Genomic DNA, 15,851 nt, shown 5'->3' on the forward strand with positions numbered 1-15,851 from the left:
CTTCAGTGGGATAAAAAATCAAAGGGACTGTTCTATGAATCTCATAAAGGAAAGGAAGATCCTCAGAGAAAAGAATCAGTTCCTTTACTTTAAGGCGAGTCTGACTCCATTGCGGGCACAGGGAACAAGAGAGTGGATGATGAGTGGAGATGAGAAATGATCACAAGTGTAAGTACTTTCCTTCCAAATCACAGGTCTAAGCCTCCACAAGAAGGGATGATGTACTGACACATTTCTGCTTTTGAAATTTTTGCTTTGTTTCTTATAGCTTTTCCTCTTCTTCTCTCCCTTACCCTAAATACATAAATATACTCTACCACTGATCCCTCCTTGTCAGGAAAGTAACTGAATTCATATCCACACTATAATGAATATATGAAATATTAATGTATTTGTCACTATCACTGCTATTTTCTTAGTGGCCACACCAGTAAAATGCCCATGGAATTTGTTTTGTGCATAGACGTACTAAATTTCTTTGTTTCCTGTGTAGAAACATTTCACAAGCATTCAAAATCAGCTAAAAAAAAGTTTCTTTTAATTTTTAAAGGAAGCAACTAAAATAAAGCCTACCCTGATATAAAATGTAAAAACACATTAACCACAATATGGACTTTTAAAAGGTGGGAATTTAGTTTATACTCATTTTATATTAAGATATAAGTTAAAGACTTATACCTTAAAGGATTTATCATAAAATGTTACTGCCCAGTGCATTTTTGCAAACAATAAATAATTCACTGAGAATATTAACATCCACATGTGTAATTAAAAGTTTACAAATGTACAAAACTTTGGGTAATAAACACTTTAAACTTATTTTTCAAACACTGAATAAGCCCCTTCCCCCCAAACTGTTTGATTACAAAGAAGCACAAAGGATTAACTAACTCTGGCAAAAGATAGCAAACAAGGCAGGGGAGGCAAATAGAGATCTGAGAACATAAGAATATCCAAACAGTTCTGTCAATATAAAAAGACAAAATCAAAACATTTTTAACGATATAAAAGAAAGCAAATTCACACGATTAAATGCTAATTAGGTGAAAGAACATTAGAGGGTATATAACATTTATTTTCTCCACAAAATTTGCATATCTTAAATTTAATGCAAAACACCATGTTTCAATTCTAATTTAAGAATATCAATAACATGGAGTTCTTGGTGAATCTAGATGGAATGAACATTTAAAAAGATCCCAAAGGTCATATCAAGTTTTTATTTGGTCTTTGTTGTTCTAACTCTTTAATATTTTTATTTATTCACTGGACTAAGCCGATTTTAGAAATATATCCACAAGCGAAGCATATATAATGCAGCTATTTCTGAAAACAGCTAAATGCATAGTCTTTAGTAATATCATTAAGACAGTGGTTGTAGTTAAGTAAACAAATGAATAAAAATTACCATAATTCATGTATGATAAAGTTACATAGCAAAACATTAGAAGTTTTACCTGGGGTATTTGCACTGTAAGAAAAGAAATGTGGATAATATCAGCAAAATGTGCTTGATTATTAAAAGAAATGAAATTCCCAGTTAACACTGGGTTGTGTCAGGAGCAGTGCATTTGTCCTCATATTTTATATCAGGAACATACATTCACAATCCACCAGCTGCAGTTTTGATTTGCTAAGAAATGAAAGTATTTAATCCTGGTTCTTCCTTGTTTTAACATCTTCCCTTAGAGACCAGGCACTTCGTGCTCTGGAATGTGGCCTTGCAAATTTACTAAAAACGTATCCATTGATAGTAGAACAATTATACTAAATTCATAAAGGAAGTGAATATCTTCATTTAGAAAACAAAGCACTAAGTTATAACTTTACAGTCACAACGCAAGCCCCAGCTCTTCCTAGGCACAGTGGAGCAACCTAAAAAAAAAAAAAAAAAAAGACATGTGTTGGGTTTGTGGGTAAAAACATTGATAATACCACACCAGTCGGTGAAATACTGAAATAGTTCGTACTTGTTGGCAAAGAGCTGCTGCCTGAACCCTAAGCTGGCCCAGGTCTTAAACAAGACTCTTCCTCCTGATGCCAAAGCTTCATAGACTAAATTGTTTTGGGTATATAACATAATTATGTAGTATTTACTTCTCTTTAAAGGTAATTTTTAAAGATAGCACAGGAATTGTTCTACATGAAACACTATTTTGGCCAACATGATGCACAATATGGATGTGAGGAAATGCTGAACACTTAGAGTAACTTTGTGACTAATATGGAGAAAATATCAAGTATTATCCTGAGAGGCCATGCAACGGAAGTGCTACCTCAGAGAGAGTACACAGAATATACCACATGCCCTGGGTCTGTCGACTCCAGAGGAACCGCTAACTTTACATTCACTGATGACCTTCTCAGCGTGGCTGAAGGGTCTAAGCCCATTCTACTGCTTTTTAACCAGAGTGAATAAATAATAAATACTACCGATTGAACTCCTTAGGAGTGGAAACAAACCTGGTGAATAAACTCCATGACAGTGAGATAGAAGTATGAGGTACTACGGGAAAAGTATAATCTTGACTTATGCATTAGGAACAATTCTTAAATCTTTCACTTCTTGTCTTTTTTTTAAAGTACTCTAGACACTGGGCAATTCATAGCGGAGATAAGTGTGGACAAGGATAGTTTTAAAAGAAGGACTACTTGGAGCCCAGTAAGAATCTATGCATTTGAGCTAACAGAATTAAGACATTAGCATTTGGGAAGGGGTGACTAATATAAAGTACTAAGAAAGTTTGTTTTGTACTTATGTATGTGGGTGTATGTCATAAAGTACTTTTGTCAAATACATGATATCAAAGTGACTTTCTAGTCATTTTGACTCCTCCTCCCCAGACCAATGAGTGGATCTTAAGAATACATGTGACTTCAATTTTAAGAGAATTCGTGGTTGTTCTCCATCTGAATCAGTTGTTTTGATCACTGTTATATCTTTTTGAACAAATAACCTGTTTTAAAACCATATTTACTTACAGTATTCTAGAAGTAACCTCTACGTCATTTAAATCAAAACGTCTGTAATCAGCAGCTTTTCTCAAAACACTCAAGACACTAAGCCTCTACATTGTGAACAGCTGATGTTGTCACGACACCAGCTAGAAGTTTAGCTTAGAGAATTTATTAAATACAATGCAGTCACCTCCTGCTTTGGGTCAAGGCTGGTAGTGGGGTGGGTGATGGCTTAAGACTTAGTAATCGCATTTCACTCCCTGTACAAATAAATGTCCTCTTGTCCATTTGTAGAAACATTGAATGGAAAACATTTATTTTTCAGGTACTATGGTTGTAAATTCACATTTAGGAGCTTTAAAATCACTTTTATGTAGAATCTAAAAAATACAACAAGCTAGCAAATATAACAAAAAAGAAACAGACTCACAGATATAGAGAACAAATTATTGGTTACCAGTGGGGAGAGGGAAGGGGGAGGGGCAAAATAGGGCTAGGGGATTAAGAGGTACAAACTATTATGTGTAAAATAAGCTACAAAGATGTATTGTACAACACAGGGAATATAGTCAATATTTTATAATATCTATAAATGGAGCATAACCTTTAAAATCGTGAATCACTATATTGTATACCTGTAACTTATAATATTGTACATTGACTGTACTTCAATAAAAAAATTTTTTAAAAAGTAATGGAGATGGCATGTAAACCAAAGAGCTATGTGGTCACAGGTTATTAATTTTGATACAGGGTGATTCAGCATAAGGTATTAATTATCTGTAACAACAAGTCTGAAATACTGGCTAATAGGTTTCCTTATAACTGGCCTAAGGGCTTAAATAAAATACATCTCAGGAAAAGAGATTCTTCTATCTCTTCTTGGATTCCTTGGTTATCATTCACAATTACTTCTGCCACGGTAGGAGGCTGATGGTAGGTAATCTCATAATTTCTATGAAATCCCGTAGCTCTAACTCAAGCTCTCAAATTATGCCTTCTCGCCTTCACCAAGTGATCTCACTTACTTAAGAAACAAGATCAAGGTCATAACAATCTAAGTCTCTTTTTCTATCCTTCTCTTCACTTGAAAACACTTTGTATCTTTCTACACTGATATTCTCATTTTTCCCTCCAGCTTTGGAGGATAAGATCTTTCCTCCAGTCTAAGGAGGACCCGCCTTTGCTCTCAATTCTGTTCCTGTCCTTCTTTCAGAAAAGTGCCCTTCAATTTTGCTTTCTCCTTCTAGCATCTGGAACCCTGTTCAACTCTCTTGTCTTCATCTCTATTGTGAAAAAGATCCTAGGCTCAAATTCTAACTCTACCATTTATCTGCTGTGTGACGTTGGGTCGCCTATTTAACCTCTCTGTCTCAGACTCCTTCATCCAACATAGTGAGGAAATAATAGTACTTTCCTTATAGTGTTGTTGGGAAGATTCTTTAATGTAAAGTACTTAGACCAGAGTTGGGTACATAAAATGTACTCAGTAAGTATTAACTTTCTATCATCATCATTATTTTAAAATTGTATGCCCCTCTAACTCCCACATTTACTTTTACTCTTCTCTTTACTTTTTACACTGTGTGGTGGCTTCTGCTTCTATCATATTCTCAAAGGTCCTGACAACTTCATGAATGACAAATCTTCTTCATTCTTCCTTACGCTGTTGAAATTCCCCTCTCCTTTTTTTTTTTTTTAAACACTTTTTTTGGCTGCGCTATGCAGCATGTGGGATCTTAGTTCCTCCACCAGTGATTGAACCTGTGCTCCCTGTGTTGGGAGTGCAGAATCTTAATCACTGGACTGCCAGGAAAGCCCCCTGGCCCCGCCTTTCTTCTTTTTTTTTTTTTTCCCCCGCCTTTCTTTTAATGTTCTATTTCATTATCTACTAAGACACTCTCTGATCATTCCTTTGCTGTTTCCTTCAGAAGCTGCACCTCTCTATACAACCTAGTAAGTGTATAAATTAAAAATAAACAGGACTTGGTAATATCTCTTGGATCCATCTGTATATTTAACACTTCAAGCCTTATAACTGAAGTAACTTTATAAATGTTTATAAGTAACTTCATAAATGTTTATAAATGTTTTATAAGGCTTCACTTACCCTGCCCCTAACCCAACTTACCCTGTCCCCACCTGCTGACATGTGGACTTTCTATTACTGCATTGCTCTCTTGGTTAAATCTCTTGGTTAAAAGTCTCCACTGGTTTCTCATTACCAAACTCTTTAGGTTGACCATTGCGGACCTCCATCCTGACCCCAACCTTCCTGTCCAATAAGAACTCCTACTCTTCTCAAGCATGGAGCCTTATAACCCGCCACACTTCCTTAATAGAGCCTGCATATTTCTGCTTTAGTGACATTTCTTTCATGTTTTCTCACACAATTTCCTTTTTCCTCCTACCTTTTATTTTTTGGCCACGCTGCGCGGCATGTGGGATCTTAGTTCCCTGACTAGGGAGCGAACACTCGCCCCCAGCAGTGGAAACAAGGAGTCTTAACTATTGGACCACCAGGGAAGCCCCTTCCTTCTATCTTTTTGAATTGGATCAATTCATTAAGGCTTAGATTAAATCCCACTTCTTCCTTACCGAAGCCCTCTCAACTGCCATTTTCTCTCTTCTCTTTGATTTCCTAGGCCACTCACTGCCTATACCATGGGACATTTCATACCAACTGCTCCACACTGTGGATCCTCCCTTTACATGAGCAGATCTCACCTACCTAAGTAGTTAAGCTCTGTGACAGCAGGGATTCTCATAGGTATTGTTTTCTTGACAGTACTTACCACTGCTCCTCGTATGTAGGAAAACCTTGGCTCAATTAAACATCTGAGTGCCTTTTATGTACCATATACTGAATTGGATGCCAGAGGCAGAAAATTCCTGGTTCTGTTCTGGGTGATGATGGAAACAAAGATCTCAAAAGATCATTCTTAGAAGTGCTAGGCCCTCTCAGAAATAGACAAAGAGGGAATTTTTTCTGTTAAGTTTGTCAGGTCAGGTTTCTTACTTGTTAATGTAATTTAGGATTGCCATCTTTACTAGGTTATAACCAGACATTTGATCTGCTCCCAAATATCTGTGGCTTGAGTATTTAAAAATTATTGCTCATGTATGGGTAAGTGGTTCATTTGTTCCTGACTACTATCTTTGTTTTTAATTTTCCACAATCTCCCTCCCTTTATTACAGCCCTCTTGTGGTCCTATCAGCTCTATCTATGCTAGAACATCTCATCAATTCTCAGCAAGTAAATGGTGGCAGCTAATAATAGTAATAACCAACTAATAAGAATTTCTTTGAGTACTAACTTGTATTTTAAAGGTAATTTTGGATTTTAACTATACTATAAAATTAAACATTCCCTGTTTTCTTATATTTAGTTAAAAGATGACTTTATCATGTTTATGCTATATATTTTGATATTGGACATAATTGAGAGGATTTGTTTTACCAAAACAATTGTTTGTAACAAAAACAGAGTAAATGTAATAATGAAAAATGAAATGCCATACCTGGGTCCACTCATTTGTCTGGGGATCATAAGCCTCCACTGTATTAAGGTAAGTCTGTCCATCATACCCTCCGACAGCATATAATTTATCACCAAGTAAACAGACTCCCACGGCATCTCTGCTGATGCTCATAGATGCCACTGCAGTCCACATATCCGTTTTAGGATCATATCTGAAAGAAAATTTTAGAACTGGAGCTGATATTGTTCTCACAGTATTTTACATAAAAATAGTTTTGTCCTTTAATCTTATCTTATCTGCTATATAAAGTACATTTGAACATATTTTAGAGAAAAATATCAATATTTTCCTGAAAACTTTTAACTTACAACATAATAGAGCTATTTTGCAGATGCATAACACTTAAACTAGTCAAAAGAGCTAATGTAAATGTTGAAACTGCTTTAAGGTTTCAGGTTGCCTACTGAAAATTTGAGGAAATCAATTCATGAAGCTCTATGTAAGATGACTTACAGCCTCAATCACTGCTAACTGTCCATTTTTGGAGCTTCTTGTTCCTTTCATGAAGTATGTTAATTAGAACTGCCCCAAATTGTCTATCTGAGAGCAGATACATCATGCTAAGATGACTTATACTGCTTCCAATACTTGTATCAATGAACAATTTTTCACTGGGTGCAGTCCTGTAGTGGGCCTGTAATTTATGGGGCAAAGTATATAAAGACTTCTATATCCCTTTCCTGGATTATAACATGTAACAAGCATAGTCTGAATTATTTTCTCCCCAATACAGGTGAAATGCAGGTGTAACTATCATGCTCTCTCAAAAAACACCAACCAACTCTGCTTATTATTTCATAGAAAGCACTTGTCATCAACAAATCTTCATTTCACTTTTTATTCTTCTTCTAGTCATTTAAAACGTATTGAATAATATATACACACACATTCATTAACTTCCCATTGCTCTTTAAAATCCAAAGTTTTTAATAAGGCCTCAAGACTCTGCATGATCTGCCCCAATGTCCCCCCACTCCTTTCCTGCCACTCTCTCCATCATTCTTTTTTCTCCAATGACAGTGGGCCACCTTCCAGTTTTCTGAATGAAACATATTCCTTCCTGCTTTGGAGTGTTCATACACACTCCTATTGACTCTACCTCCTAAAGCCCTTCAATTCTCCCCATTCCACTGACCATAGCAGATGGGAGCCTAAGCCACTGTCCAGAGCTTCCACTGACGTCGGGCTCTTTACCTAGGCCCATATTTGAGTTTTGAACAAGGATGACTTGATCAAGATTTCAAGCCTTACTAGCCCTTTATTTTCTTTTAGTATTTCATACTACTTCATTTTATATCAAAATATGTCAGGAATGTCCCTCTCCTTTTTGCTTATTTGGCCTCCAGCCCGTAATTAATTCTCTGTGAAATTTGTCAAACCCCTTTTCTTATTAGGTACAATGTCCAGTACAAAATAGGTACACAATAAATGTTTGTCATATGATTCAATTAATAAACTGTATAATCAATTCTAAGGTCAGATTGAGAGAAGACTGAGTAGGCTCTTGGTGACAGACTGAGAGATGGCCTGAGCAGACCACCCAGTGTTTACAGAGCTCCTAAGGAACTGCCTTGCACATGGTGGATGCTCAATAAAGAGTTACCAATTCGTGTGGAAGTATCAGAGGCTTAGGTTTGATTTTTTATTCCTAGTTTTCCTTCACAGGAAATTACCTCTCCACACAGTCTGAGAGTCTGGAAGTCAAGTTGGATGCAGGTGCATCGTGGCCTCCAATGGCGTACAGCAATCCATTCCAGGTAGTGACTCCTACTCCCCCCCTCCTTTTTGACATTTGTGCACAGAGTGTCCATTTATTAGTATGAGGGTCAAAACATTCTACTGACTTGAGACAAGAACTGCCATCACGACCACCAACTGCATAAAGTCTGTAAAAACAACAAATGGGATGATAAATAAGAGATGGTGCTATTATTATGCATAAGACAGAGGTTATTCTTATGGTATTTCATTGAATTCAAGGTGCCTATCAACGATAAGAAATACTGTCAATTTATGTGCCATTAAGAAAGAAGATGGGACTTCCCTGGGGGTGCATTGGTTAAGAATCTGCCTGCCAATGCAGGGGATATGGGTTCGATCCCTTCCAGGAAGATCCCACATGCCGCGGAGCAACTAAGCTGGTGTGCCACAACTACTGAGCCTGTGCTCTAGAGCCCGCGAGCCAGAGCTACTGAGCCACTGTGCCACAACTACTGAAGCCCACGTGCCTAGAGCCCATGATCTGCACCAAAGAAGCCACTGCAATGAGAAGTCCGAGCACCGCAACAAAGAGTAGCCCCCAGTAGCCGCAACTAGAGGAAGCCCGCGTGCAGCAACGAAGACCCAATTCAGCCAAAAATAAATAAATAAATACATTTATAAAAAAGAGAAAGATGTGCTACCAATTAAATGGCACATATATATATCATATATTATTCTGTACATATATAAAAAAGAAAACATAAACTCACATGAAAACAATGACAACATTTTCACAGCTGCCATCTGTTTGACAAGTTATCATTGAGTGTAAAATGCATCACAATTTTAGAGATGTTAAAGTATGTCTTAAAATAGATAAAATATTGTGTATAAATATACCATGACATTTCTTAAATAGCTAAGATAGGACTTGGTGATAAATGAAAGAATCTAACCTTCTCTGAGCACCTACCACAGGTGAGGCACTTTACATGTATTAATTTAATCCCTATAATGATGCTATGACAAACCATTTGTATCCCTGTTGCACAGGTGAAGAAACTGGGGTTCATGGAGATTAAGAGACTTGTACATGGTCACCCAGGAAGAAGCAGAACCAGGACAATAGTTATATTAATGAGCAGTTGGACAGTCAAGAGTCATCTGGTATGTACTTGTAATAGTGAAATATGAGAATAAAACTATAGATTCAAATATATTGATTTACTAGGCAACGTTTAGGACGTTAACATACCATATTTATATTTATTGGTATGTTAACGTCCTAAACGTTGCCTAGTAAACCAATTTATTATCAATCAATATACTGCATTAATTTAAAAGTCTTTTTACTCTGAACTTAAAATATATATAAAATATTTTAAATATTTAAACATTTGAATATTCTTTATTAAGCACAAAATCTTCTTACACTTACTATTCACATAGGAAGCTCTTTGTAGATATTTTTTCTATCATTTAAAAAATAATAATAAATTCAGTTCACTGCTTGTTCAAAAGCTCACACATTTTGAATTTATGGATGCCTTAGTTAATATTTAGCTATTTTTAATTCTTGAGAAATAATATTTGAACTATATCAAATTTCTGCCCATTAAAACTCTAAGTATTTATATTTGGATAAATATACATATTTTAAAGACAGATTTCATAATTTTGATTCATAATTTAAAGTACCTATGCCACTCAAACTGGTTCTTAAATAATAAGACGACCATATCTTAAACAGCAAAGCATGTTTGTAGCAGTGTCTTGTTCTAAACTTAAAATATATTAATAGTATGGAATTTGAAATTTATTTGAAACTTTAATCTGTTAAAAATTTTATCTGTTAAAAACTATTTTTTGTACTACTGTTCTTAATATTAAGCTGTCCTCATCTTTAACTAATACTTGGAAGAATAATTACGTAAATATGGATCATAGAATATTAGAAGGAATCAACTAGAAAATGTCAATAACTAAAAATATATGTACACACTCACATATAGTATCATAGGCTTCCAGCACCCTTCCCTCTTCGCAGTGAACTCATAGGTCTTCTTGTGAAAAGTGGTGTACTACAGTGATTTAGAGCATGAACTCTGGAGCCAGACTCTCTGGGTTTGAATCCTGGTTCTACCACTTATCACTTACTAGCTGTGACTGTGGACAAGTTATTTAATCTCAGTCTGCCTGAACTTCATCATCCATAAAATCTATAAGCCCTGCCTCACAGGATTATTGGTGATCAAATTTAAAGTACTTTGAATATTGCCTGGCACATGGTAAACATGGTATGTGTTAAAGGGGAAAAATAAATTCTGTCTCTATTTGCATTCTTTTAGAAAACGGTATTTTAGGAGATGTTAAATGTACAAACAACATTCATACTGAGATAATATTAAGGGCTAAAATGTATTGTAACACTTTCTGAAGAATCATATCTCACACAATGGTTTTCAAACTGTATCCTAAGACCAGGACTCTGTGGAGGATGTTAGGGGGCCCCCAAAATGGTTCATTTAAAATTAAAGATTAAAAAGTAGTTTTAATTTTCAAAAGTATCACCTGGCTCAATTAAACGTCATGCAAAATTCAGAACTCATCTTTCTTCCCCATGACAATATCTATTACAATAAAAAGATAAATATTATGTCAAATTGCAATAGTTTTGTACTACATATTTAAAAATAAGATTTAGGTCTCACCTGACTTCTAAAATTATGATCAAGAATACAAGTGGCTGGTAGATATTGTTTGAGATTCAGCTGAGAAAAAAAATGTCTACTACTTTCAAACTACTTGAGCAATTTAACTGAAGAATTTCCTGTGATTCCAATTAAATTGCTCTAGTAGTTAAAATAACTATTACCAATTTCAGCTTCTTATCTGCGAATCAGGATTTTCTTCATACTGGACAACCAAAACAAAACAGAAATAATCTGTGTTCTTTAAAACACTTATGCTTCTACATTGATTTTTACAGTAAGTATTATAAACTCAAACTTATAATAAATTTAAAATAAGCTTATTATAAACTTGAACCTCCATTTGCCTTAAGTATCGAGGTTTTTGTAAGATTTCACTTGAAAGAAAGATTCTATTGCCAAAAGTATTTGCCAGCCAATGGCTTAAAAGTAGCCTGAGCAACTGGAAGTTTAGACAAAGCTTCTTTCTGTCAAACATGGCAGAAATAAAAATTTTAACACTTTCAAAATTTTAAGATACAGAGTGTAACTCATAAAACATTAAAACAGTTCTTCCCTAAAGAAAAGAACTATATTTTGCATCAGGAAGCATTGTAAAATAATTTAAAATAACAAAAACAGTATTTAACTGGGCTTTTCATTTTATAAATTAAAAAAATTGAGGCACAGAGAAATGATTTGTTTTAAATCACAAAGGACTGGTAGAGAGAAGATACGTAATTAATTTTTTCAATCAACTGCATATTTAAAATATTAACAACATAATTTCTATTTTTTCCAGGTTCTGGATTTGTACCCTAAAATGGAAACTAACAAAATATTTTAAAACATTGCTACTTTATTTTAGTGCAAGCTTAGAAAAATGGTGGTTGATGGATTAACACATCCTCTTCTTGGGGTGATTAAAGCACTACTGCATATAACTGGTACCAAGATATTCTTCACTAAGGTTGCACACTTCAGCTTTACGTGCTGGATACTGTGCTAGGTGTAAGAAACAAGAAGTCAGATCAGGTCATTTAAGACCATGATCTGCTATAGGAGATGGACCAGTCAATAACTACAATAGAGTGGTACATGCTGCAATACAATTATATACAAATTATATACAGTAAAATTGCTGAGGATGGAATGGACAATCAGTGCAGGGGGAATGAAGAGATGAGAGTGGGGATTGGAGGTTTCCTGGAGGTGATTTTTAAGCAAGTTTCAAGGATGCTGAGTTTGCCATCTGAGAAAGATGGTGTCGGTTAACAGATAATAGGAATGTGAAACAAAATGTATTTTTCACAAATGGATTAGTTTTGCTGGAGTGTATTATGCATGGGTAGAGGAGAAAGAAGAGGCTAGAGAGGTGGACAGAGGCAAGATCAAAAAGGAGGCTTGGTCAGATAAGCTACTGAAAGGTTTTAAGTAGGAAAGTGACATGGTCCTATTTGTGTTTTAGGCAGAACATTAGGTGAGTCTCTAAAATGAAGAATGAAAGGAAGAGAGTTAAGGTTAGGGACAAAGTGACCAGTCTACCCCAATAGACCAGTTAAAATCACAACGTAGATATACGATACTTTCAAAATCAACTGTCTTACTACTTAGTAGATAAGAAGTCCTTAGCTTCTGATATTATTAGGTACTCTCAGAATTATACTCAATAAATTGTGCTTCAGGTAGGTTAAATACAGAAATATTTATTTCTCATTAGAGAGCAAGAAAAGGTAAGAAAGTAAGATACCTCTATGCCTAGAAGTCCAGGATACTGTAGGTTTGGAAATCAGGTTTTAGAGAAGGCATTTATTCTTATGTCTTCTATTAGAAATAAATATTTCTAGCCAGAAATAGTAATTTCTTTTTTTTCACTTTCTGTACTCTTTGGTGGCTGACTCTTCTACCAAAGAACTAGGAGAGAAATGTAGTGATAAAATTTGAAGCCATTTCTTTAGCTAAAACAAATGAGGGGAGCTGTATTGAGATCAGATATATTTAAAAAATGGGTTTCTATTTCTATATCTTATTACTTGTAATCGTGCTAAAAATTAACAAAAAAAAAAGGATGCAACTAACAGATCCTGAGGAAACAAGACCTTAGGTCATAAAATATAAAAATATTACTAACATTTTTTGATAATCAGTAACAATCCAACAAATAATTTTAAGTCTCTATGTTTTAACCTTGGTTCTTTCCTCTTCCTGGAAATGATGATAAAACATTTTAAGTGAGTAAAGGTATGCAACAAACAACTTTTATTTAATAACCATAAGGGCTTCATTTTATGGAAGAAAGGCCTGAAAAAGATACTATGTATTTAGTATTTGAGTGGTGGCTCTATCCAAATTTGTTTATTTAGAGCAGATAAGAAGCAAGAAAGCACCTCTTTCTAAATGCATTCTAGTTTTCAGCAGTTTACCAAGATAAGAAGGAAGTAAAAGTAAGGAAAAATCAGTAGAAGAAATGGAAAGAATTATTTAGGGAAACATGAGAGAGACCATACAACTTTTAAAAGACCATATACTTTTAAAGTTATATGAACCACCAGATTTTGACGACATTGAATATTCATATAAAATTTATTCACTCAAAATGATAACTAGAAATTTATAATATCTGCACATTAGAATAAAAGACTAACAATGTTGAGCTATTTATATTTAGAGCTATTATAAAAAGAGACTATTTAAAAAGGTTGTTTACATCACTCAGAGTTATTTCTCTCATGATTTCTATATATCTTTAAGTTGGACAAGATATAGCTTAATACATTTAATTTATTGTGTTTTAAGTGGAACCTTAAATATTTCCTTACTTTCCGCTTAGTACTGCCACACCTACTGTGCTTCTGGGAGTGGACATAGTGGCAACAAAATTCCACTGGCGAGCCTGAGGGTCCCATCTTTCCACTGTATTCAGATAGCTCCAACCATCATGCCCTCCTACTGCATACATAGGACCTTCCAATACAGCCACACCTACAAGGAGACAGGAAAGAAGCAATGACTTAAAAATCTTTTAACTGAAATGTAAGTACAATGAACCTTTAACATGCAAATTTAACTAGGCAAAAATTTATGATAAAGATATCTGGCTTCTTCATAGCTCTTCTTGGTAGATACGTGGGTGGGTGAGGGGGAGCAATAGCACTGTAGCTCTTAAAAGTTTTAGAGGCAGGCCTTCCCTGGTGGCGCAATGGTTGAGAGTCTGCCTGCTGATGCAGGGGACACGGGTTTGTGCCCTGGTCCGGGAAGATCCCACATGCCGCGGAGCGGCTGGGTCCATGAGCCATGCCGCTGAGCCTGCGCGTCCGGAGCCTGTGCTCCGCAACGGGAGAGGCCACGGCAGCGAGAGGCCCGCGTACCACGAAAAAAAAAAAAAGTTTTAGAGGCAGTATTTTGAGGTCCAACAGGGGAAAGTTATTTTAAAAAAATACAAGATGCACACATTGCCATACTTAAAACATTTTTCAATAATTTGGATTTATAATATATTAGAAAACAGCAATTTTATTCTTTTCTCCCTTTAATTCAAATTCATAATATTTTGCTGTAGATTAGATACCACAATCTATTGGCGTGTTTCATCGCGAGGGAACCAAGCCAAATTTCATTTATTCAACAAATAGCTATTGAGTTTCTACTAAGTGTCAGGCACTTAGTAGAACGTAATAGATAAGGCCTCTGCCCTGATGGACCTAATATTTTATTTTATTTTAATCATTTATTTATTTATTTTTGGCTGCTTTGGGTCTTCGTTGCTGCACGCAGGCTTTCTCTAGTTGCGGAGAGCGGGGCCCACTCCTCATTGCAGTGCGCGGGCCTCTCACTGTGGTGGCCTCTCTTGCTGCAGAGCACAGGCTCAGCAGTTGTGGCGCACAGGCCTAGTTGTTCCGTGGCATGTGGGTTCTTCCTTGTCCAGGGCTCGAACCCTTATCCCCTACATTGGCAGGCAGATTCTTAACCACTGCGCCACCAGGGAAGCCTCGACCTAACATTTTAGTTAGGAAACAGATACAAAGTATATTTCAGGCATTGATAAGTGCTAACAAGAAAAAAAAGTAGTGGGACTTACCTGGTGGCGCAGTGGATAAGAATCTGCCTGCCAATGCAGGGGTCACGGGTTCGATCCCTGGTCTGGGAAGATCCCACATGCCAAGGAGCAACTAAGCCTGTGAGCCACAACTACTGAGCCTGCGCTCTAGAGCCCGCGTGCCACAACTACTGAGCCCGTGTGCGGCAACAACCGAAGTCCGAGGCCAAAACACAAATATTGTGATACGAAGACATTTACTTTTGTGAAATCATGGCCAGATGACATAGTCACCATTCATGTATGACCAAAACCAATGTATCATTCCACTCATTTGTGTTCTGCCAGTACTGGCTATAGGAGGTCTATCTATCTATCTATTTAAGTTATCTCCAATTATATATAATACATATTCAATTATATATATGTGTGTGAGTATAATTAAGTAATTTAAAATTTACTTACATAAAGATTTCTTTTATAAGTTCAAATTTAAAACATTATTTATTATAAGGTAAATAATATTACAAGGTAAATAGTTACAACAAAGCTGTTTTGAATGACACAAAAATGGAAATAAAGGTTTAAAGAAGACACTGTGAGTGATATGATCATTCTTCTCTGAACTTGCTGCAGTTCAATAAAGTCTTTTGTATGGTACCTAGAACTAATGATAGTATTCCATGCACAATCTCATCTGCACAAGACATAGCTGGATCATGGGCATTCTCATTCTATGTAATACTATATATATAAGATTTATCTTAAGTTAGAATTGATTTTCTTTTCCCCATAGTAGGGGAAAGTTTGCAATTGAATCACACTTTTGACCCTGGATTTTATGGTCAACACAAATTTGTAAGTCCTGTTCATGTTGCTTTTAAGATATATCTTCTTGTTCTGTGCCTACGTAATAGTTGATT

The 15,851-nt window shown here is 35.7% G+C and overlaps 1 protein-coding gene across 2 annotated transcripts in view; it reads right to left on the reverse strand.

Moving 5' to 3' along the window:
* Positions 1-580: 580 nt before the first annotated feature.
* Positions 581-15,851, reverse strand: part of KLHL5 (kelch like family member 5) — a 74,189-nt gene continuing 58,918 nt past the window's right edge. For both annotated transcript variants that reach the window (XM_029235791.1, XM_029235790.1), the window contains 4 exons: positions 13,712-13,874; positions 8,175-8,387; positions 6,481-6,652; positions 581-1,875 (listed from right to left, as the gene is read on the reverse strand). In XM_029235791.1, the coding sequence (XP_029091624.1) occupies positions 1,819-1,875; positions 6,481-6,652; positions 8,175-8,387; positions 13,712-13,874 (605 nt within the window). In that variant the 3' untranslated portion in view covers positions 581-1,818. The remainder of the gene's footprint in view (positions 1,876-6,480; positions 6,653-8,174; positions 8,388-13,711; positions 13,875-15,851) is intronic.

Source organism: Monodon monoceros, unplaced genomic scaffold (assembly GCF_005190385.1).
Source record: "Monodon monoceros isolate NGI ecotype Baffin Bay Population unplaced genomic scaffold, NGI_Narwhal_1 Super_Scaffold_20, whole genome shotgun sequence".
In the NCBI taxonomy this organism is placed as follows: domain Eukaryota; kingdom Metazoa; phylum Chordata; class Mammalia; order Artiodactyla; family Monodontidae; genus Monodon; species Monodon monoceros.